General features: G+C 40.1%; 1 protein-coding gene across 5 annotated transcripts in view; it reads left to right on the top strand.

Annotated features, from left to right (window-relative positions):
- The window catches only part of GLRA2 (glycine receptor alpha 2), a 139,127-nt gene extending 124,663 nt beyond the window's left edge, over positions 1 to 14,464 (top strand). For all 5 annotated transcript variants that reach the window (XM_074906941.1, XM_074906923.1, XM_074906932.1 and 2 more), the window contains one exon: positions 12,957 to 14,464. In XM_074906941.1, the coding sequence (XP_074763042.1) occupies positions 12,957 to 13,235 (279 nt within the window). In that variant the 3' untranslated portion in view covers positions 13,236 to 14,464. The remainder of the gene's footprint in view (positions 1 to 12,956) is intronic.
- The last annotated feature ends 1,946 nt before the right edge of the window (positions 14,465 to 16,410 follow it).

The raw sequence follows: 16,410 nt of genomic DNA, 5'->3' as shown, positions 1-16,410 counted from the left end.
GAGAACATATCCACGTGTTTTGTAGGTTTGTTTATGGCCTTGATCAGTAAGGTGATATTTTCTGTAATGTCAAATTGAACACCACATGAAGAGAAGGTACAGTTAGCAATATGGTAAAGTTTCCACTCCATACAGAAGGGATTAATTTTCATTTAACTGTACAAAATCAGGGTTCTTGTGTTGTGCTGGTGTCCAAGCTCCAAGACAGGTTTGGAACCAGGTGAATAGGAGAGGTCTGGAACACCTCTTCTATGAGGACAGGCTGAGAGAGCTGGGGTTGTTCAGCCTGAAGAAGGGAAGGCTCCAGGGAGACTTTATTGTGGCCTTTCAGTACTTAATAGGGGCTTATAAGAGAGAGGACAGAAATTTTAGCAGGGCCTGTTGTGACAGGACAAGGGGTAATGGTTTTATACTAAGGGAAGGTACACTCAGACTAGATAGAAGGAAGAAATTTTTTACAATGCGGTTGGTGAAACACTGGAACGGGTTGCCCAGAGAGGTGGTAGATGCTCCATCCCTGGAAAAATCCAAAGTCAGGCTGGATGGGCCTCTGAGCAACCTGGTCTAGTTGAAGATGTCCCTGCTCATTGCACTATTAGACTAGATGACCTTTGAAGGCCCCTTCCAATACAAACTATGACTCTATGATTCTATGACTATGATTCTATGATTCTATGAAAGTTTGATCACCCTTTCAATCTATCAAAATTCTAGCCAGATCTGAATGAGCAAACACTTAGAGAACTAGCATTTGAATTGCAAGTCACTGGCATTCCTTCATTGATAAAGAGTACATAATCAATGTTATTGACTTCTAAACTCCTTTCTCTAGGAACAGAGCTGAAAGTAATTGGAGAGACATTTACTAACTGCTTGCTAAAGATAAGTCACAAAACCCAAATATTGCTTATCTGTTAAGTAGTTTCCTCAAGGTGGTGTGTAAACTAATGTAGGAATTAGCATAGTGTTGTAAATTTAGCACATATAAGAAAAAGCAGATGGTACTGTTATGATTGGACATGTCACTGAAGTATTACAGAGCATGCCAAATCTTTAATCTATTACTATTTGCATATACTACCACATTACTCAGTTTTCAGTAGACAAGAACAACATGTACTATGCAAAAACAACTGTTTTTGCTGAGATTTAAACTTAGAATAAAAGTAAAATGCTGGTTTGCAGCACTCGTGTTCACTTTCCAAAGCCTCCAAATGGTTCATGTTGCACATTCTGGGTGTTCAGAAAAAAAGGCACAGACAGCTCATGGGCCAACAGACTTGGTGATCTTCAGCTTTCTGTGCCAGCAAAGGGTCATGATGTATATGACGAACAGTAGTACAAATGAGTAGTGATACATTTCAAAATGCTTTGTGGTACTGGAAATCTTTTAGCAATTAGGAGCTCTGTGGATATCCAGAAGTGGAAGGTTTTCATTTTAGAAAAATCAACTGTTTTCCTGCTTATTCTTAAAAGGTAGAGTAACATCTCTCAGTTCAGAGGTGGTCTTGGTGAGGTGGAACTCTCCTTTTATGATTTATCTTTTCTTTGGAGGAAGAGAATTTAGCCTCAAAGAGCAGAAAAGGGCAGGAGCAGACAGGCGTTGAGGAAGGAACTGAATTTTGCAAGCAGAAGGTGGAGGTCACATGTTTGGAAATCAGTGAGGAAGAAAGCATCAAAGAGGAGGTAGGCAAGAGCAGAACTAAGAATTAGTGAGGCAAAAATTGGGGTAGAAAAAAGTACAAAAGGAGTTGAGAAGAGACAGATGCAGAAGGAAGGAGACAGGGAAGCAAAAGGACCAAGAGTAGCTACTGAACACTATTTTCTTAATCAATTTGCCTGTGTTTCGCATTAGTTGTTTTAAGACCCCATACATGGTTCCAGCTGAGAGGACAAACAAATCAGGTTGATGCTCACTCGTTTTAAATGCACAGTGTGTGTGATATCCTATTGTGCAGTATTTAGGCTGCTCCCAAACCCATCGTCTTGTCTGATCCTGGTAGAGTGGTCCTCTCTGGTACTCATGAGGCTGTTGGGTGTCCAGTGAAGTAGAAATTCATGCTGCCAGGTCTCCATTTGTCTGAGGGGGCTCCTGCACATCTTCATTCTCTGGTTTACTGGCATATTTTCTGAAGACAATCCTACCCCAGGTGTTATCCCCTCAGAAAAGTAGGACCTCAAGGTCAGGTGATCGTAGGGCCTCAAAGTGAATCCTGACCTCATCAGTATACCCAAGGACAGGTTTCTCCAGAGCTCCAGCACTGCCACACTGATTTAGAATTACTCCAGGACACATAAAAGATGTAACATATCACATGCACATTTCAGGAAGGCTCCTGGCATAGCAACCGTTTATTCAGGTGTTATTCTTGTGCTCTCCCCTCTAGATAAATTAATTGAAAAATTCTTCTCTTCTGTTTTCCTTGATATTCTTGAGCAAAACGAGTTCAGATGAGCATCTGAGATCCTCTTCCAAGAATACCTCTTCCACTGCTATAGCCATGCTTCCATGTTTCATCTGCCTATACCTCTCAGTACTGACTTTTCTTATGTACTATTAGATCTATTGTTTCAGGTTATCCTTCAATCTGTTTTGCCAAGTTAAAAAAAAAGTCCATCACCAGGAGATCTGTTGCTTAGCTACTGGTCTGGGCAGATGGTCCTCCTGGAGAGGTGTCAGCACCCCACCAAAGAGCCTGTTCATGGGCAGAGAGGATTGGAAAGGTTTAATAACCCTTGCCTATGTGTTCTGTATCCCTGCCCCTCAGAACTGCATTCCTGTCTGAAAGGGAAAGGCTAACAGAAAAGTTAGCATTTTGAGAAGTTATTCAAAATGGAGTTTTCAGTTTGATAAATGCTCTGGAAAGAGCTCTTAACCTTCAGATGGAATACAAAAATTATCACTAGGTGGACTTCCCACTAACAAATGCCTTTAGGGAATACAAAAGGCATTAAATGACTAAATTAAGTATATGCCCACATTATTATTTATGTACACATATCTACATGTGTGGGCGCATAAAGACTGTGTGAGAACGTATATTTATGTGTGTGTATAACACAGTAAAAAAAAAAAAGTATCACACCCATTTTAAATGGAATCTTATTTCATTTCCCATTGTATGAATACTTCTAATGACCTTGTAGGATTTGTGGATTTATTACTTACCAGATGAGAAAAAAAATCCCCAACAATTCTGTGTAAAGATTGCACTATCAAGTTGCTACAGCACTGAGTGCCAATGATTTTTACCTCATGATGAATGTTTATTTTGTTGTGAATAAATAATATCAGTTTTATAGAGCAACCTTCATAGGAGCAAATCAAAATGAAAATAGAGATGTCTATTTGTGTAGTACATTCTAATACATTCCAACAGTCAAGATGTTTCTAAGTTGCAACAATTTAATTTTAGAAACATGTTTGAAGTGCAGATAGCTGGCAAATACTTTGTTTAACCCAATCACACTTCAGAGCTATGTAAAAACAGCTAGAGAAATCCAGATTGAGATCTTGGCTAACAATAAGAGCTAAATGGTATGCAAGCCAGAAAGGATAATTTGTGTAATAAAAGAAAAGAACCGCAAACCTTTATTTATTGGAAGACTGGTATTAAGAACAGATAACTGAAAAAGGAAAGTGTTTATTTATCAGTTGGTTTGTCTCCTCAGAAAAAAAAAAAAAACACACACAAAACTTATAAAATTTGCATGTGAACACTTTAAGATTATTCAGATATTCTGGACTATTTTTAGCCACAGAATATAAATTATTAATATAATTTGCAATATTTAATTTGTTTTGTGCAGTAGTTGCATAAATTAAATGTGTGAATGTCTGAGAAAACTCTGGTAATCTCCATCTGTGTTTGTTGGGGTTTGTTCTGGGTGTTTGCTGTAGCAAATGGCTTGAAAGAGAGAATCTACCAACAGAGACAAAAAAAGCCTCTTCCTTCCCCTTCCCCTTCCTGGTATCAAGCAGGAGATAACCAGTGCTCAGCAAGGGGCACAGATGCCACAGGTCCCAGCATTTTGACCGTTGCCCTGGCCTAGGCAGGGAGGACAGTGTCTGCTGTCCCTGGCCTGCCACAGGGTAGGCTGCAGATCAGCTCCAAAAACTAGAGAAGCTTAGGGAATCAAAACCCAAGCCTGAAAAAATTGCCATCAATACACTTTTTTTTTTCCTTTGACTGTTTGACATATGAGGTGCTCTGAGATGCCACAGTCAGGGCATGGGTGTATTCTAACAAAATCATCTAAGATGATTACAACCGAGGCAGAGGCCAGTGAGAAATTTCCCAAAGGTGCAACAAACCGAATCTTCCCCAAACTATTTAAATCTGCTTTTAGGTGGGCTGTGAGCTCAGGTGCCCCATATGCTATGATGGCAGCTTCCCCAAGCCCGTCACACATCCAGGGAAACCGTGCACCCTTGTCCTGGGACGGGACTGACTGGGCAGTGTTGGGTCTGCCACCGATTTCAGGGCAGGAGAGCTCTGAAGTCTGGGGCTGGGGCTTGAATGCTGCTAACAGCAGGCAGGTAAGAGAATCTCCTTGTGCCCCATCTCATCCCTTCTGGGGCAGATGCTTTGCAGAAAGCAAGAGAAAGTGGGAAAGGTGAATTTTAGGTACAGTAGCAAATATAGTCTTGCTTTACATTATTTTTCTTAGACGTGCCATGAACACACACACTAGCTGAAATAGTCACATATTTAAACACTAACATTGCAGTTTGCTCTGTCTTGCGTGAGCAGAAGTTAGTTGCCCTATATCCAACAGATTTCTGGTCAAAGGAGATTATCTTTCAAATCTAGGTCATTAACATGTATTTGTCTGATGTAAAACAAACTAATATTCCCACAAATAAACTGGCCAACCTCTGCCTTCATCAGAGAGAGAGAATGGCAGATGAGTTATCCAAGAGCAGTCAAGTCTCAAGACTTCATTGTCCTCAAAGGATTTAATATCCAGGCAAATAATAATACACAGATCACTGTGTCTGGATATTTTAAGGCATTACTTTCATTCAAAACAAAGGGAAACCCAGACACTGTGTCAGGAATAGATCTGCTGTTATTTAGGAACTATAACTCTCTATCATAACTTCTATGATACTATGCAAAACAGCAGTTCATCTGGTTCACCCTCCCTCCTTACCTCCTTCCCTCCTCCAAAATTGCAATGTTAATTATGTTACATCTAAAACATGAAGTTGAATAAGAAATTTACATTAGCTGCGTTTGCAAAATCAAGAGAAGGAAGCCTTGCTTTATTAAAGAAAAAAGAACTTTTTTTTTTTTTTTAACAATCTGATCACCCTTACTGACTGTATAATTTTTATTATTAAAGTAATCTCTGAAAAATTTAGATTCCACTTAAAGATATTTCAAGCCAGGAAAATATTTTTGCTCCACAACATGTTTAAATTATGTTACTCTTTCAGTCGGATAATGTTCAATTCCTACTTGAAGAGGGTGAAGCCACATTAACTACCATTTCATTATTGTATTAACAACAGTTCACTTGCTGTTCTTACAGACTAAGTAAATTACTCATGCTTCAGAAATTTTTATGCTGTTTATTGGAGATAGGGGATATTATTAAACACAGCTTTCTAAAACAAACCCAAATTTGTCCATTGGAAACCTTTACCAAAGACCACAATGACCAATTCCTGTTCCATTAATTAAAATATTGGTGCTATTTATAATACAATGTCTGTTTTACTTAGATTTCATAAAGCATGAGTGTCCAAATGAGAGAAAAAACAAACCACAGTGAGCAGGAAAACTGGTGTTAAGAGAGGTAGAAAAGGGGTGAACATCACTGTCATATACAGAATGGTGGATCCTGATGGAGAAGCATCACACTGTAGGATCGGTCAGAGAGTATGCTTTTGTTGTAATGTCTTGGTGAATATTTAGGAAAAACAATACTTAGGCCAAATTCTAGGAAGTGTTTCATCTATACTTTGAGCAAGATTGAAGTGAGCGACAATTTTACATCACCTGCTCCTCTGAACCCTGGATTAACAAGGAGTAGGAATGGCATCTGGAGTAGATGAGCCAAGATCCAGAACTCTTCAGGGTGGAACAAACCCGGGAACTTGGCTAGTGACCTCTTTACTACCAAATGCTACCAGAGCTTGCTCCATCTCCCCCTTTACCCCCATCTAAGAAACAAAGGTTTGCATTCTGTATCAGCAGGATTTAGTCTCAAGGAAGAAATTTGTGAAAAAAAATAAAGAAAGTACCAAACACTAGGTGAAATGCAGGACATTTCAACATTGGCTTCCACTCCCTGCATCTTATCCAGAGGTGGAAGACCTGAATTCCCACAGGACATGCCATATTCATTGAGAAGGCATGGCTTCTGTTCCAGGATCTTTTCTCCAGCAGTGGTCAGGCATGGATATTGAGACAAATTGTATTTAAAAGCTCCAAGACAAACTTAGAAGGACTTTTCTGTCCTCTGAAAATAAGCAACGAAGGCTGCACTTCTGCATGAACTAGGTTGAACTTTCAGCAGCTGTACCTGGACCTACGAATCTGTGCCATTGTGCTATTTTCATCATCTGAAATGTTCTCACACAATGATTTACACAAGTAAATGAAAGATAACTTCCTTTTAAAAAATAAATTCTCCCTTTCTCCTTCATGGTGTTATTGTATTTTATCCTACTTCCTGCATTTAAAAAACCCCAACAAACCCTCCTAAAATCATAACCTACCCATTTTTCTTCCATTTATTAATTTTCACAATGATTTTATGGTCTCTGTGATATTGTCCCCCAAACACAGCTTTTCTAAGATGAAGAAATCTTATCTACTTTGTTTGTCCTCATGCAGAAAATGTATTTTACCATCCTTACTGCTCTTCATCATATTTTATCTAATTGTGCTATTTCTTTACTGAGTTTGAGTGAACAGAAGTGCTCCTTGTGTTCAAAAACTGATCACACTCTGAGTGGATAAAATGGCAGAATGACGAGCTCTGCTTTGTTTGCCCATTGTCTAACTGCTGCTTAGCAGAGGACTAATATTGTCAGAATCATCTACATGGTAATTCCCCAAACTCCCACCCAGGAAAGAACCAGTTTTGAGCCTATTACTGTCTATGTATAATTAGGGTTATCTTTTGTAATGTGCTTTACCTTGCCCTTACCAACCCTGTATATCATTTACTGCCATTTTGTCACTTAGTCACTCAGCATTTATTTAGAAATCCTTCTGGAAAGCCTGGCTTAGAGTTGTCCACTTTGAACAGACTGTTTCACACATGTACCTTCCCTTGGAAACCTTTGTCCCAGCCCATTTATAAATTTCTTTGATACTGGTTCTTGCACAGATTCTTGGGGATTCCCTCCAGCGAAACCCTCACTTATTAAATCAATCTTTTACTCCTGAACTCCATTACTGCCCTTTAAACAGTTAATCTATGAAAGGACCTTCCCTCTTGTCTCCTGACAATTTATCTCTGTAAGAGACTTCTGTGGGGAGCCAAAGAGTATTTGAAAGTCCAAACGTGCTTCTCAGCTAAACTACCTTTATCCACATACTCACTGACTCCTGAGAACTGAAATCGTGTGAGAATGACTGTCTTTGCAGAACCACACTTGCAGGAGAGCTGAGCACGCACACGACCAATGTGATCAAGCAATGCCCATTTATTACAACTAAGAAAGCCCTTTTATAATGTTCTCCCGCGCACGTGAGTAACAGGCAGTACAAGTCCTCAAGATTGGACAGTTAACTTAGCCCGGGCTTTAAACCTTCTTATGATTGGATACAAAGTGCCACATCAGCCTGGCCAGGCTTCCTGCCTCGTGTAACTTCCTCTTCCGTCCCAACCCCTTCCGGGGGCTGTTTGTCTCGTCGAGTTTCTCCCCCCTCATTCAGGGTCACATCCTTATCACATTCTTGCTCAGGCTGAGGCTCTTATCAGTTTTGTTCTCACACAGGATTGCTCACATGGCCATTCTCTCGCAGAAAGCCCTCTAGAATCCTAACACACACTGTGAATTATGTGAACTACTGAAAGATGGGAGATGTCTCAAAATCATAAAGATGATTTAGGAATTAAGTCTCCAAAGATATTTTGGTGTCTAATACCTATCGATTACATTTTGCATTCAAGTCTGAATTTATTGTAGGTTTCTAACTTTGTGCTTATGAATGTCAAAAGGAAAATTCTCTGCTCTACTCTACCCTGTACCTAAAATTAGTCTCCTATGTCCTTGAAATTTAATTAAACCAGATAGTCTTTTAAATTGTTTGCCCACCATATGTTGGAAAAAGAGTAGCAAAATTAAACGAATAAATCACATCAGAGAGTAAATTAAATACACTGTTTGAAGCCAGCCTCTCTCTCATTTTCCTCATTGTTAAAACTGAGTCAATGCTGACAATAAGTATTTAAAAGTGGTCAGGACAAAGCACTTCAGAAAGTGTTGTACAGAAAGCTGTGTATGAAAGACATTGAATGGAGTGTTTTCTAAAGTGTTTTTCCCATTCCTGATTGCTTTGATGTGAAGCTATAGTAGTATGAATTGCATTCTAGACCTGATGGAGTAGAAATAAAAGCTTTACGAAGATGAAAGATGAAGAAAGAAAACCATGTCAGAAATATAACCTGCCTGATTTACATGTTGCCTACTGTAAAGCTAAGTCAAGAGAAGCTAATGTAATTACTCTGTAAAACAGAAAATTACTAAATTCATAAAGGGAAATTAAAAACTGAGAAAAAAAAATTCTTATTTGATGAAAATTGTTTAAAGCCAGCACCTAAGCATGTCCATTATGACACTGTAAGATAATACACATAAATCTATGCTGTTTAAAAAGTGTTTGTAGAAAGCATTTGCCCAAATCTCAGGAAATGTAGTCTTCAAAGCATAATTCTTCTAAAATACTCTGGAGTGCAAACATCTGAGACAAACCCAGCAAAAGAACACTTTGATCTTGCTATTTATTTATTTTCTGTTTCTCATCCTAGCTTGTGACCCTTTTCCCTATGTCTTTATCAAGGACAGATTGAGTTATGACTACGTATTATGCAAGACTAACTTCACATCCTTTAGAAGGATAAAGTTAATGACTTTAATGGCAGTGGATTCTGTGACTCCTGCTGATGTCCAGTAGCTTCCAGTTGCTCTTTGATTTTGGTTTTAAAATCTGCAAAAACATAATTAGCTTGGGAATTAAGCAAGTGAGATCATGTCTAGTTTAAAATGAGTAAGTTTTATGGGTAATATGATTAAAATGATAGAGATGTTTGTAACATCATTCAGACTATTTTACCAGTGACTAAGGTGGTGAACAGCACAGGTTGAAGACAGTCTTCGGATGAGTCTTTGTGGTAGGCTATGTCAGATGTTATGAACTGAATATGACCTTGAGAATGAAGAGTCAGTCTGTAACCCCACCAGAAGGTACCCTAGGTAGGTTGCCCGGTAGCTCACCAAGTCTCTGCGTTAATGGGATACAAATCCACTATGTTAAGGGAAGGCACTTGAGGTCAGTTCTTTATCTTACATTTTGAAACATGAAAAAAAGTGTTCTCTTTGTCAAAGGATCGAAATGGTTTGCTTTCTCTGTGGCTATTCCCCCAAATCCTTTATATGTAACAGAATGTTGGAAGATAATCTGAAATCTCAAATTGTAGTTTTGACATAAGATTATGGTGTTTTAGAGACAGGGTATTTTTAACTACATCTGTGCTGCTGAAGTAAATCACATTGGGGATTTTATTGTTCCTGAGGTCAGCTATGACCACACGGCTCATGGCTGCAGTGTGTAGCATTAGTCCACAGTGGAACAGGTTCATCTGGGAGAAAGCTTGTTGGCATGGTCCACACCAGAGTGAGTTAACCCACAAGCAGCACGGACAATGAAGTTCCAGCACGTGGGTTGACCCCTAGCTCCCTTCAGCAGCAGGGAAGAAGTCTTTCTATCCCTGCTGTTTCATTTTGGGTAAAACTGGTTTAAGGGATCAGGGTCCAATAGGACACAAACCTGAGTCTGCAGTCTTGTGGGAAAAGGATCCTCCTAGCACAGATGTGTGGGTCTTGATTTCATTGTTAATTTTCAACACTTTTGGCCAATTTCATTGGAAAGGGCAGAGACCTCGCCACCCTGAGGTCTTTCACGTGATGTCTGGTCAGGTGGGAGAGCTCTGATGGGGTCAAGTCTTGCCTGTGAGACTACAGATGCTGGTAGTGCTCGGAGGGCAGGCAGGTGCCAGACTACAAAGCCCCATCAGTTTCTGGGGGACTTTAATGCTGAAAATCACATGGTAGTTATGGAGCTACAGCACCTCCAGGGTTAAAGGTGGGGCTATAGGGACTGTAGATTTGTTTGCTTTCAGTGGCACTTAGATAACTGCAACAGCTACAGCTTAGGTGTATCTCGTGCTTAGTTTTTGTGAGTGTTATATCAAACATAGAAACAAATGGCAGGGTAGAAACACAGTGTCATTCTCTTAATTATTTAGTCTTTGAAAATAGTTTTTATGATAAAGTTTGGAAAAAAGTTACATAAACACACACTTTTTTGCAACCAGCAAAGAGCTCCTTGTTGGGAGAACAGGTAACGAAACAATCCAGAGAATTATCAGGGAGGAGATTCAAACCTGCTCAAGCAGAGAAGGAGATCAAGCACATGCTCTTCATACCCCAGGTGAAAGCTGTACCTCTTGTATACAGGTTAAATCAGCATCTACTGCAGTCCTAAATAAAAAACTAGCATGGGGACTAGGCACACTTCCCTCTGGGTTTTGTGAGAAATAAAGTGGCACAGCTAACCATCTGTGATGGAAAAAGCAGGGCTCTAAATCCTATTGGGAAACAAGTGGCTCCTTACACCTAAAGGTTAGGTGCCGAAGGCCTGAAAGAATGTGATTTAAACATCCATGTCCCTAATCTCAGATGGCTTCCCACTCAGGTTACAATGGTGTAAGCTCAAAAGAAGGACTGTGGCATTGAAGACAAACTGCTCAGCCCCACATGACAAAGCAGCAACCCAACAGGGCACGGCAGAAGTCAGGACTCCAAGCCCTTGTGTTGAGCTCAGTACATTTTTTTTCCTCCTGTATATCCCTCAGGAGTAACAGAAATTAAATTTTTAAAAAATGAATGAAGTGCATATGGCAACACAGCTGCTGAAAATCTGCTACCCTTTTTAATCACCTCTCGTGTCCTGGGCATGCATTTTATCCTTCAAACTCAGTAAAAGGGAAAGTGCTGTGAGGAAGGCAGATGCCTGTATTATTGGGGGACTTTGTGGTGTTATTAAGTCACGCAAGAGAAGTCTTGCTTATAAGACTATACAGAACTTACGTCTCAGTGGGTTCATCTTCAAAATGCTTTACATATTTGTAATCATTAGGACAAGAAGAATTTCAGAGTTTTCACAGAGGGACTGCAAACTGAAAACAAATAAAATTGAAAAAAAGAGAGGACCATGCTTCTTTTTCTTAACGATGGTGAGCTTTTGAAGTGAAAGGGATATAAACCCTGAATAAATGCTCAAACAGCCTTGCAATACCACAATTTTCCACCTGCTCATGAGTACACTGTAGAATAATCCTCAGGCTGAAGTGACAGGAGATCCAAAGCACTGTTTATTGTCTATCCTTTGTCCATAAGCACTCAATGTCATAAGCAGTCAGAGTGACTATTTCTCATTTGGTAGCCTTGGATCACACCACTCATTATTCATGTTTGCATGTCAGCTTCAAGGTAAGGAGAGCAAATCTGGTGATATATTCAATTCCAATGCTGGAGCTGGGGAGAGAGAAAAATGCAATTATTGAAAGAGGTACTTCTGTGAAGGAGCAGTGATTTACGTCCTGAATAGGTGTAAATTATCCTCCCTCCCCACCCCCAAGTTCAGCAAATGTGCTCCTTATTCAATATCTTGGTGCTGTGGGGTTTCTTTCCTGCAGTCTGATTCTCTGTTAAGATCAGAAGGCTGTGGTTTAGTGAGAGGTATGAGGGAGTGCTCTTGGTGAGGAAGTGTGCTCTTTGTGAGCCCAAGAAGTGGTCATTTTAAGTCAACAATGAAGTATTTGTTGGTCGAAGAGAAGGGCTTTAACTAGGGCAAGCTGCTGGACCTACAATTCATCCCTACTGTAATGAAAATGAATAGAGCTTCTTCTTTGTTGATTTTGAGACCCTCATGGAGGGCTGCCAGTAACTGTTAACTTGTGTATTGTTGTGCTATCAGACAGGAGAAACATCAGTGAGAATTTACCAGCACAGTCACAAACCTTTCATCGCACAGTTACCACAGTGATAAAGTTCAGTTGTAGTTACCTCTCCAAAACCAAATCATTACCCACTCAGACAAGCGAGAGAATGGATTTCTGCAAGATGGTGCTACATTAGCTCACACTATTGCACCTAACTCCTCGTTACCACTAAATTGAAGTACTGATTGTCAGAGAGCTCCTGTGAGCAAGGAGGGACTGTGATCTGTCCTTGTTTTGTAGATCAGAGATGGAGGTGCAAGGCTGTGGTTAGATTAAGCAATGGATACACACTGTCATGAGCGTGGGCCCCTGGATCTCTGGGTCATTCAATTCAACCTGGCTGGAGCAGACTCCTGCTACCAACATGACCATATTTTATCCCCACAGGCAGCCCAAGGAGAGCGATGAGAAACCTGTGGAGTCAGATCTCTTCCCTAAGGGGTTGGGATACAGCTTGCTGCTCAGGGCACTTGATGTAGTCAAAGCTAGAAAAATTAAAGCTCTCATTCACAAACACTGGCAGTCACCTAATTTCCATGTATTTTTACGTGAGTTTTAATTGCTTACTTGTGTTTGAAACCTGGACTTTGACTCATAGCTTAACTGGCTAATTTGCTTAGGCGCTTTGGAGGCATACACCTCAACTACTCAAGTATATGGCATGCTTGATACGATTGTGTGTCTTATTTGTCTTCTTTATCCCCCAGGAAGATGAAGTTGCTCGTGACAGTCGATTCAATTTCAGTGGCTATGGCATGGGTCACTGCCTCCAAGTCAAAGATGGCACAGCAGTCAAGGCTGCTCCACCCAACCCACCCCCAGCACCACCAAAGGATTCAGATTCCATCAAAAAGAAGTTTGTTGACCGTGCAAAAAGGATTGATACAATATCTCGTGCTGCATTCCCACTCGCCTTCCTCATTTTCAACATCTTTTACTGGATTACATACAAAATCATACGGCATGAGGACATTCACAAGAAATAGGCAACTCTGGTTTGCCAGGACTTCTTAGCCAAAGTGATCCACATGTAAATAAACAGTGAAATGTCTTTCTGTCATTTGGACTAAGGGTTTCTTTCCCCCACCCCCACCCCCCACCCCAGGACATTGAAGAAAAAATGAACAAGGAGGAAAAGAAGTATAGAAGGAAAAGTGATTGCATGAAAAAATATGCCATGAGACCAGTCAATGAGGGTTCCCCCTATGTACTCTCAGTGTTGTTCTTCCAGATTCAGCATTGATCAGACATCTGTAAATGGGGCCAAATTTTACCCAGCTTTATCAACGATATTATCTTTCAAAACAAAAGAAAATCAGAAAATAAACAATTCTCCTAGAACATCTACCAAGAGACTGTGGTGGCTACAGTACAGGGAGTTATAAGAGGACCAAACTTTTTCAGGATAATGTTGCCTTTCTATTTGAAACAAGTCTACTGAGCTACATTCCATGACCATGTCTGTAGTTAGTGGTTTCACCAAGGAGTCCTTTTGTGGGTTGTAAATTATTTCTACTGATAGGGGAGAGGAAAAAAAAAAAAGAAAAAAAAAAAGATTTATACTTTACTATCCTTGTGGGTGTGCATTTTAATATTATCTTGCTTTACTAGAATTGTAATTTTGGAGTTGAACTTGTGTGTTGTGTGATTTATTTGATAGTTGACACTCCAAAAACAGTGAAACTGCCCGGTTTATTTTTGTTGGAAGACAGTGCACTTATTTCATTTTATTTCTGCTGATTTTACATGCAACTTGAGGTGCCAAACTGTATTTTACCTATTGTGCTACCCTGTACCACACTACTTAGTAAGAACTTGTTTCCTCAACGGTGTAGCTCAGTTTAGCATTCAGTTTCTATTACTGCTCTCATTGTAGCTGCAATCAATAGCTCTATAGGTAAACACAACTTGTTTACAGACCTCTAATTTATATCTTTACTCAAAGTGGCTATCATTTTAAATATCATTAATTAACCTAAGAATTTTAAAACTGTACTGTGATTTTCAGAACCTGTTACCTTTTGGTGACAGATCTGCATTACTCAAATCCTTGCTACATGTTTTAAAGTAGAAAATTAAAAAAAAAAAAAAAAAAAAAAGATGGTATTTTTGCTTACACAGAAGAAGACAACCTGTAACATAAGATGAATCAAACATTAAAATTTTACACTTGCTGTAAAAGGGTTTATTAAAAAAAAGTATTTGTTCAATTTCAATAAAGCTAAATGTGGTACTAACTTTTCTTTGCTCTTTTCTTCATTTGCAGCAGCAGAGCTGTTCACACGAGGGCCCAGCTCTTCCACTGTTCTGTCAGGAGAAAGAGGGTGAAAAGCAAACTTCTGCTGACCTGGCTTAGCACACCAAATTTTGCTATCTATCCTGCAGCAAAGGGCCTGTTGCAGTCCCTGGGCGTATGTCAAGGACTGTGTCAGAAATGTGGCTGGGATCTGACAGAAGCATTTGCAGAACATTAGCATTTGCAGAGACAGGCCTGGGGGAGAACGAACACCACTCCCTACTCCCAGCATCCATACACAGCAAGAAGCACACCTCAGGTTCACGTGTGCTGTGCCCAGCCTGGGAGTATCCTAATCTTTCTCCTGACTTTCTTACAGCCTCACCACTTTGGGGAGCTGAAGGACATGCTGAGATGGCCTAGGTCAGGTGCCTTATGTAGACATTGTACCAACTGATAGTTTAAAAGCAAATTAAATTGCATCCATTTCACCGCCCTTCCCTTGAGAGGCCAAAATACACACCCTGTAGCTGTCCAGAATAAACATATTTTCCGCCTCCCCTAGTGAGATGTGGTACAGAGACATACTGTGCCTGCAGCATATCTCACTCCACTTTTACTCCTGGACTAGCTTCTGATGAGAGGTTGTGGTTACAGGTACCACAGCCTGGCTGAGCCTGTGTTTATGCATCTGTCTGTGTGTCTGTGTGTCTGCATCCCTGTCCCTCTCCACACAGCTGTCTGCAACTACCAGACTTTGTTCCTCTTCCAGGACTGAGGAGGGAATCTAGAGACCTTGACAAGTCTGATTCCCAACAGTTACATAAATTAATGGTAAAAATCCAGTAGTGCATTTTATCTCTCTACCTTCCTCAGTTCTGTGGACTCTTCTGGCACTTACACCTGAATTGGCAACAGTCACCTTCATCTCTTTGAGACCATGGATCTGGGTGTGATTAACAGCCCCAGAAGGGGGAACCAGTGAGAACACAAGACAACAGTCCAATCTATTTTGCTTTGCAAAACAAGCTTTTGACTCAGATTTAGGTATCATTTGTGAAATTTATAGTATAAGATTTGCTTTTATTCCTTTTTAAAGTGGAACGGTATTTGATTAATGGATAATGTAGTAGAGGAAAACCCTAGTGCAATCGTAGTCCTATGAGCTCCATCAGGGTGAGGATACTCAGCTATAAACTGTGTTTGTAGGGGAAATTAGGAGTCTTCATTGGTACATAAACATTCAGAACTCACTTCTACCAGCTCCTCGTTTCAGAAACTTTACTTTAAATGAAGGTGTAATGCCAGGATAAATGTTAATCCTCAGCACCCAGATGTGTTGCTAATCAATGTGAGAACCTATTTCTCATAGCTCCCCTGTATAGCTGTAGAACACTGCACTAGGAATGCAAAACTAGTCTCAGCTGATGGATGTTTGTACATTCCTTTTTGAAGTGAAGCTTATGTGCCTCCAGCATCCACATCACAAAATCACCTGTATGCTTTGCAGTGCTTGGCTATTAACATTGACTAAATAGTTAGTCATTCTGCTGATTGGATTTGAGGTATGCTGACTGTAGCCATGGGAAGATTGCTCCGCTGTTGCCTTGCATGTAAACGTAAATCTGGTCACGGGAGTAATCTGTGCACAAAATCCTTGCAGGTCTCTCTTTCTGAAGACAGTGAGACAGAATTTATAGCTACACAGCGATTAGTCGTGAATCTTAAAATTATCTGACCAAATTTTAGACATAAATGATGCATGCAAATGGATGAGGCCCATCAAGCATGTCAATTAGGAATGGCCACATGATGCAGCACACTGGTTCACAGGCTGCTGAGGGAAAATGAATAGCTTAGAAAATAAGTCCTGGAAAAAGAGCCTTCGTGAGGCAGGAGACACTGTGGGATAGAAGGAAAGAGAC

The sequence above is a fragment of the Athene noctua genome, chromosome 1 (assembly GCF_965140245.1).
Source record: "Athene noctua chromosome 1, bAthNoc1.hap1.1, whole genome shotgun sequence".
Classification (NCBI taxonomy): Eukaryota; Metazoa; Chordata; class Aves; order Strigiformes; family Strigidae; genus Athene; species Athene noctua.
The sequence above is the reverse complement of the archived record's forward strand: the minus strand, read 5'-3'. Positions and strand labels throughout refer to the sequence as shown.